At 36.4% G+C, this 8,504-nt stretch overlaps 1 protein-coding gene across 3 annotated transcripts; it reads left to right on the top strand.

Moving 5' to 3' along the window:
* Positions 1–1,812: 1,812 nt before the first annotated feature.
* pdcb (phosducin b) lies at positions 1,813–7,723 on the top strand. Of its 3 annotated transcripts, XM_055187196.2 has the most exons (5): positions 1,813–1,949; positions 4,799–4,855; positions 5,231–5,297; positions 6,521–6,669; positions 6,871–7,723. In XM_055187196.2, exons 3-5 carry the CDS (start codon positions 5,249–5,251, stop codon positions 7,375–7,377), a joined length of 705 nt encoding a protein of 234 aa, XP_055043171.2. In that variant the 5' UTR covers positions 1,813–1,949; positions 4,799–4,855; positions 5,231–5,248; the 3' UTR covers positions 7,378–7,723. The 3 variants fall into 3 exon arrangements, with proteins under 3 accessions (XP_055043171.2, XP_055043172.2, XP_055043170.2); XM_055187197.2 differs by lacking the exon at positions 4,799–4,855 and having other exon boundaries at positions 6,521–6,648; XM_055187195.2 differs by lacking the exon at positions 4,799–4,855.
* The last annotated feature ends 781 nt before the right edge of the window (positions 7,724–8,504 follow it).

Below are 8,504 nucleotides of genomic sequence, written 5' to 3'. Positions count from 1 at the left end.
TATTGTTGCTCATGATTTCATAGTTACATTGTTGCATCTTGACATTAGAAACATTGAACTTATTATTTAGAGACATAATACATATTAATCTGTTCAGATAGATTTTTGATTTGCACATAGGGCTGTCACAATAATTAAATAATCGTCTCATCCCGATTGTTTGACCCATAGACCGTAAAAAAAGATGGATGACGCAGCGTCGCCTCCCACCATTGTAATGAATTGAAGCAAAAAATGTCCAACCACGGTCGCCGCCATGTTACGTAAAAACGTCAGTTTGGAGCCAAGGCATGCGCAGAAGGAATTGTCCGTGGAGCCAGAGGCGGAGCCGCGGTATCAAACTTACGCCCAAACGCTCGCGCAACCAATTCAACTACGCCAATCATAACGACTTTTCCCATTTCTATAGCATCAAATTACAAGCTAATATAAAACTTACCACAATAATGAACACTTGAACATATATCAGCGTGATAACAACTACTTGAAAGGACCAAAACCGTCTTTCGAAAACTTTTATTGGGAGTGTAAATATTTTTTATTTAGAGCAGAGTCCCATTCGTCTGAATGGAGAGGGCGGGGTTTATGACTTGTACTGCAGACAGCCACCAGGGGGCGATTAAAGAGCCAGAGGCTTCACTTTTCAAGGCTTATGAGGCACACCCGGTTTGACCTCATTGCGAGGATTTTAGATCACCGCAATGATTGCACATCTCATTAAAAAACACAAGGGGGAGCTGCAGCGCCTGTATAAATAAGACAGTATCAGATTACTTTTAAATATGTGTTATGTGTTTAATATTAATATTTACTTCCAGGTAAACCTTTGCAAAAGATTTAATTTAAATAATCACAACAATGTGTGAAAATTTTTTCATGAACAAACAAAAAAATGTATGAGAATTAAATGCCAAAGCACTAAAACAGGCAATTAATCGCCATAATCGTCACAATTTATTAGACAATTAACCGTCAGCCAAATTTCGTAATCGTGACAGCCCTATTTGCACAAAAATGTGACCTCCTCTCTTAGTATGTATGACTTGGAAGACATAGATGTATGCCACAAATATATGCAGTCTGATTCAAAATGTCAGAAACCCGAGACAAACCTGTCAGACGCAAATCATATGTAACTATCGATAATACAAATAAACACATGTACCATTAAATTATATGAAGTAAAGCTATTGGTTTTGTTGTTTAGAATTTCAAAATGTCCACTCTATACAAAACATCTTGAAAAAGTTATTTTAAAATTTAAACTAATATTCAAAATATAGCAGTATGTTTTCTGATAAAACTGATTAACCAAGTAAGTCTTGTTAAGCTAATAAAAAATCTCAACACAGGATATGCTGCTGTTTTTCAGCATGGTCCTATTGTTTATTCTCCTGAGTATGCAGTGCACTTATTAGTGATTTTAATGTTTTCACTGTTAACATTGATTGTATTTTAACCCAAATAAATAAGTACACTTAACACAAATTATTCAATATTCTTTCCATTACTCAAGGGTTTCAAGTTTAGTGCACAATTTGCTTGTTTTGTGTTATTCTTCCTTTTTTAAAAAATATATAACTTAAGAAAACATAAACATGCATATTCACATATTGTAAGATCACCATGAAGCAGTAGTCCAAAAAGATTATTGTTCTCAATATCTCAACATCCTCTTGTCGTCCTCCTATTCCACTCTCCTCTTAACTACATTATCTTTGTCATTGGTTGTGTTCTGACCAGTGTCTAATTCCTGCACTTAAATCCTCTTATGAACCCTGTGCTATTTCTACATAGGAGCACAGTGTTGTCCGACGTCTCTTGATTTAAGAAAGCTTCTTTGGGCCCTCCCCATGCACACTGTAAAAGCATGAAGGACATGGGGATAGTGACCACACAACTACTCACAGAAGGCTAGCGCACGGCAAGGACATACTCATTGCAAACAGGTGAGCAAGCAACTCTTGCTTTTAATTGATAGGACCTAAACCGATGAAGAATAGGTTGGATCTCAACTGATTGTACGCATTTACAGTTTTTGGGGATCAAAATTAGTTTCGTTTTACACACAAGGCAGTGTTTTTGATCAATCGGACCATATATATTCATAAAAGCATATGTCTATATAGCAGGGGTCCCCAACCTTTTTGAGAGCAAGGGCTACCAAAACCAATCTGGAGGGCTACTTTATAGTCTACTCGAAACTTTTACATAATTTAATTTGATTTTACTTGTTGATGTTTTTATCATTGTTTAAAATGTTAACATACATAAAAGAAGCCAAGCTAATATAAAAACATGTAATAAATATTGAAATTAAGGCTATTAGTATACATGTGCTTTGGCGGATGACCACTGCCATATACTATATATGAGGTTTTTTATCAGTCACAGTGTTAATTTGACTTTATCTTCAGCCCATTATAGGTCTGAACATAACTTTGACAAGATATAAAGTAATTGCCAAGAGTATTCAAACTTGGAGAGGAGCACCTATTCATCTAATTATATTGAATCTACAGCAAGACTTGTCAATGCAAGATGGGCTGACAACATTTTCAATTCTCAACGTTTTAGCTTACAGTAAATTTATCTGTGAAAAAGTATGCATACCTTGATGTACTATTATGACTATGAAGACTTAAAGATTCTGATTAGACTTTGAAAAAAGGTTGTTGAAGAACTGTATAGCTTAACCTTATTTTAATCATCAGGCATATTTGAGTGGTATTGAAAAAACAAGTAGCCTACACTACTGGGTCTCCAACCCTGCTCCTGGATAGCCACTCTCCTGCAGACTTCAGTTCTAACCCTGCTTTAACATAGCTGTAATTATTAAAGGGGGCCTTTCACAAGACTTTTTTAAGATGTCAAATAAATCTTTGGGGTCCCCAGAGTACATATGTGAAGTTCTAGCTCAAAATATCATATAGAGGATTTATTACAGCATGTTAAAATGGCCACTTTGTAGGTGTGAGCAAAAATGTTCCATTTTTGGGTGTGTCCTTAAAAATGCAAGTGAATTTTCCACTAAATGGCAGTGCCGTGGTTTGATAGTGCAGAATGCGGATTAAGGGGGGTTATTTTTCCCTTTCTGACATCACAAGGGGAGCCAAATTTCAATTACCTAATTTTCACATCCTTGCAGAAAATGGTTTACCAAAACTAAGTTACTGGGTTGATCTCTTTTACATTTTCTATGTTGAAAGAAGCACTGGGGACCCAATTATAGCATTTAAACATGAAAAAAGTCAAATATTCATAATATGTCACCTTTAAGCAACCATGAACACCTTGATTTACCTGCTTTAGCTGTGTTTGATTGGGGTTGCAGCTAAAATCTGCTGGATGATAGCTCTCCATGAGCAGAAATGGAGACCCCTGGTTTAGGATCACTTGACTATAATGTTTTTATGGTCTTAAAACACTTTGATCTGAAGCCTTCAGCACAGCCTGTAGAGTTGGTTAATAAAATGTCAAGAATAGGCCTACATTTTTGCAAATTCTAGGCAGGGTGGCTACACTGAAAAGAGTAAAATATAACTTTTTTTTTTACTATTTAGCGACAGCATAATTCCCATAGTTACATTTATGTCATATTATTAAACTAATATTCCAAACTTTTATTCTTAAACATGGAAAAATATCAACAAGTAATAAGAAAGTCACTCTAAACGTTTGACCAATAGTCAAATCAGTAGATGATATCATCTTTCTTTTAAAATAGTATTGCAATCCACTGCAAAGCTTAGTCAGTGGGAAACTAACCAATAAAGCTTTAAAGAGATCATTAAAAAAACTGAAGCAACCTCTTGAGCTGTCACATGACTAACTGATGCGTCTGCACTTAGGTATTGCATCATTGTTTTAATCTCAATTAGTGATGAGTGATTACTGAACCTAATGAAAGGCACGCAGATAAAGGAAGTCTCTGATCTCTAATATCAAATAGGGAGTTCCTAGTTCAAATGAAAATTCTGTCATCATTTATTGTGTTTAACAGAATTAAGAAACTCATTCAGGTTTAGAACAGCATGAGGGTGAGTAAATGATGACAGAATTTTTATTTTTGGGTCAACTATCCCTGCGAATGTATAGTGATGTCCATGTATTGATGCATGAGGTGTGTGTGATCTCTGTCTCTACCACATAGATAGAACAAAGTAGGGCTACATAACGATTGATCGCGACTAATCGTTGGCAGAATAAGTTTTTTGTTTACATTATATAAGTGTGTGTACTGTGTACAATAATTATGTATATATAAATACAAACACATGCATGTATATATTTAAGAAATATTTACATGTGTATATACATTTTTATATTTATATATAATTCATATTATATATAAATATAAATGCCTTACAAATAAATATATATTTTTCTTAAAGTTAGGGTTAGGTTATTTAAGTATTATTCGCGATTAATCGTTATGCAGCACTAGAACAAAGTACTGCAATAATGAGAAAACACTACTAAAGCTGTTTTACAGTTCTGAATTATACAGTTGGCATTAAATTCCGTCATCATTTACACACTATCATGTTGTTACAAACCTGTAAAAATGTATATTAAAATATTTTGAGAAATGTTTGAAGCCAAACCGATCATGAGCCCCATTCACTTCCATAGTATTCTTTTTTCCTACTATGAAAGTCAATGTGGCTCATGATGGCCTTTGTTTCAAACATATCTCAAAATATCTTCCTTTGTGGTCATCAGAACAAAGAAATTTATACGGGTTTATAACTAAATCTGAGTGAGTAATGATTTTTCCGTGAACTATCCCTTTAAGGTGCCGTCTAATGAGTTGTTTCCACTTGAAGCATGCGTGGCTTACCAACAGAAAACAGTAAAAGACAGTTCCATTAATAAGTAAATATTTCCTAGAGTTTAGTAACCAAATTTAATTTAGCCTAAATCATCTGATTTGAGATGGTAGTAATGTTACTTGAATTCATTAGACTTGGGGCAGTTCGGTTTACTTGCCATTCCATGACATCATAATAGCACACCCATCCGTCCAAACGAAATCAACAAATTGGATCAAGAAACAACTTAATCTTCTTATTCCGGATAAACCTTCCAAGAATAAGTGATTGGATCTACGGACACACACTGACACACATTGTCCACGTGGCAACAAATTGCTAAATCTTAGTTGATATTTGCTTGAAGAATTGTTGTTTACTTTAATATATGGATGTAATTTGATCTTTTTCCACAGATTAACCACAGTTAAAATATGTCAGACAGAATCGTCGACGAAGAACCAGTTAGCGTGACTCACACAGGTCAGTATTTATTTATTATGAGATACTAAATTGAATTACCACTGTTTGGTATACCTGTTACAGGAGGACGCAAGTGATCTAATGAATAAAGAGCTTTTGGAATTAGAACGATCAAAAAATAACCACAACACCAATGAGTGCCAACTTCCTGCCATGACCAACATACTGTATCTCATACATAGAAGAAAAATCACTTCTATTTGAATGCTTTTCACAAAACAGTCCCTCCAGAAAACGGCCATAATCAGCCAAATTCTGCATATTTAGGCGGGGGCCAAATTTTTTCAAATATGCCCTTTTGCGGCATAAATTTCAGATTTCCGCACGCAAAATATGCAGGGCTTGCATGATTTCATGATTCCCACATTTTCCTAGCAAAAAGTCACAAAAAGTCATAGTTTAAAAATTGTGCATTTACTTCACACAAGCGCAGCCATGTCCCCTGTTGCTATGGGAACGTTTTATGAAGTGACGTAATTACGCGACATGAACATCATTAAAAAGCTGCAAACCCTAACTGCAGTTTTTGCAAGTTCCCGCAGTTTTTGCAAGTTCCTGCAGTTTTTGCAAGTTCCCGCAATTTTTGCAAGTTCCTGCAATTTCATTCTTTAAAATTGCATAAATATCCCCGATATACCATCGCATTTTTTAAAAAAACATGCTGCAAGATCAAGGATTTTTGCCTGCAACAATCACAAAAAAAACAAGTATTTTTCTGGAAGGACTGCAAAGCAGCTTGACAGTAAATACTGCCTAACTGCCAGTGTCCATTATAAGGTATTAAGAAAGAAAACGGGCCTCATTTATGAAACACGAGCACACAATTTTGAGACTAAATCGTTCGTAAAATCATTCTGACGTAAATGTTCAGATATATGAAAATGTTCGGTTTTTTAAAAAATTTTAGTTGCTACGAAAGAAATGTACAAGTTAAAAGAACCAATCATGAATCAATAAAGACTGACATTTTCTAGGGGAGGGGCTCTATACCGAGCCGTGTGAGGCGCTGTTTTACAACCATAAAAACATGTCAGGTTTAATTGTTGGTTAGAAATATGTTGTTTAATTGTTAATACAATTTAAGAGATATCTGTTTTTCTTTATCTGTTTTTTTCTTTAGGACTTTAGTCTTGCAATGTAAATAACATAGCTTGTCTGCATAAATTCGTCATCTATCCATTCATTCATTCATTCATGATATTTTCTTCTCCAACCATATCTAGGACCAAAGGGTGTCATCAATGACTGGCGTAAATTTAAACTGGAGAGCATGGACCAGGAGGCTTTACCTCCTAGCAAACGAGAGCTGCTGAGACAGATGTCTTCTCCCCAGAAACCTAAAGACACTTCAGTGGGTGGCTTGAATCGCAAGGTCTTTTGTCTATATTTGCAAAAGAATTTGGGGAAAATTATGTTATTTCATTATACTATATAACATTCATACTTATACAGTAATGCTGTACTAATTATCACGGCTGTTATCACCTACAATCGAATCATAGCTATTCTCATTCTGTACAATAGTACTGCTGCTTAGGTGACATTGCATGTGACCTTTAATTTAATCTTTTAGATGAGCGCCCAGGAGTATGAACTGATAAAAGAGGATGATGAAAAGAGCCTACGTAAGTACCGTAAGCAGTGCATGCAAGAGATGCATGAACGCCTGAGCTTCGGGCCTAAATTCGAGGGTGTGCATGAGCTTGACGATGGCGAGGCCTTTCTGGAGGTGATCGAGAAGGAGCACCGTGTCACCGTGGTTGTGGTGCACATCTATAAGGATGGAGTTCGGGGGTGTGATGCGCTCAACAGTTGCCTGGATTGTCTGGCCAGCGAATACACTAGTGTTAAATTTTGCCGCATTAATGCAGTCTCTACGGGCGCTGGCGAGCGTTTCTCAGATGAGGTGCTGCCAGCCTTGTTGGTGTACAAAGCAGGAGAGCTTCTGGGAAACTTCCTGGCTATCACGCAGCATTTTAATGAGGAATTTTTCGCTACTGACGTAGAGGCTTTCCTCAACGAGTATGGACTGCTTCCAGAGAAGGAGTTAAACCCTGGTGATGAAGCAGATGTGGAGTGATGAAGGATGGCAGAGATTCGAAAGGGATGACATGAAGAGAATAAGTTGCTTTACAACTCCAGATCAATCACACATATAGGTCAATAGGCGGAGTATAGGCTGTGTTTTGTGGCTGCTTGAACACATTCGACCACCTGAAATACCACACTACCACAAAAGCAATCCGGCCGAATGCTTTTCCGACTACCTCTGCATGAGGTTGAAAGGGGATGAGCTCAAAACAGTTCACATCTCGTTTACAGCTATATTTAGCGTTGTCCACCTGTGATCCGATCGACTAAACCACATTTTGCTCACGGGTGTAAACAGCCTCTTATATCAATTATTAAAATATATTTAAATACAAGTCCTGTTTCACATGTAAACAAATAGACAGGATAATACATGTAAAATAGATAATGAATTAGATGTTTGGTGCAATACTTATGTACATACTGTAAATGTGTGTTTGCATGTAGCCAAAAATTATAATATTGGGGTTAAAGGGACACTCCACTTTTTTGAAAATAGGCTAATTTTCCAGCTCCCCTAGAGTTAAAAAATTTATTTTTACCATTTTGAAATCCATTCAGCCAATCTCCAGGTCTTGCGGTACCACTTTTGGCATGGCTTGGCATGGTCCATTGAGTCTGATCGGACCATTGGCATAGCGGTCAGGGATGACCAAGGAGTTTTAAAAAAAATTTCCTATTTAAAAAATTACTCTTCGGAAAATTAAAAGTGGCGATTTTCTACTTATTATTATAGTAATAAAATAGTCCCCTTGGTAACTTTCAATAGCAGGGGACTATTTTCCGGCACTGCGTAATATCATTGCGCCTGCTGGACCCATGGTACGGCAGCAAAATCCTTGATTATTACGCCAGAATGAGAGTATAGTTCATAGCCATATCTGCCAAGGAAATCGCAACTTTTAATTTTCCCTCGGTCTTAGTACATGATGTAACTACAGAAGAGTCAAGTTTTAAATGGGAAAAAAAATATTGAAGCTCTTTGGTCATTTTTGAGCGCGTTGCTGGTGGTCTGGTCAGATTTAGTGGATTGTGCTAAGCTATGCTAAAAGTGGTTAGCCTGGCTGCGCCTTCCTACGCACTTCCGTTCAATTTCATTTTCCTACAGTACTTCGT

This window comes from Misgurnus anguillicaudatus, chromosome 18 (genome assembly GCF_027580225.2).
Source record: "Misgurnus anguillicaudatus chromosome 18, ASM2758022v2, whole genome shotgun sequence".
Taxonomy (NCBI): domain Eukaryota; kingdom Metazoa; phylum Chordata; class Actinopteri; order Cypriniformes; family Cobitidae; genus Misgurnus; species Misgurnus anguillicaudatus.
The sequence above is the reverse complement of the archived record's forward strand: the minus strand, read 5'-3'. Positions and strand labels throughout refer to the sequence as shown.

Excerpts from the sequence above, each read along its gene's own strand:
- pdcb (XM_055187195.2), top strand. The coding sequence starts at position 5,249 with ATGTCAGACAGAATCGTCGACGAAGAACCAGTTAGCGTGACTCACACA. Across the intron at positions 5,298-6,520 it reads AGTTAGCGTGACTCACACAG|GACCAAAGGGTGTCATCAAT; the intron begins GTCAGTATTTAT and ends AACCATATCTAG. Across the intron at positions 6,670-6,870 it reads TGGGTGGCTTGAATCGCAAG|ATGAGCGCCCAGGAGTATGA; the intron begins GTCTTTTGTCTA and ends TTAATCTTTTAG.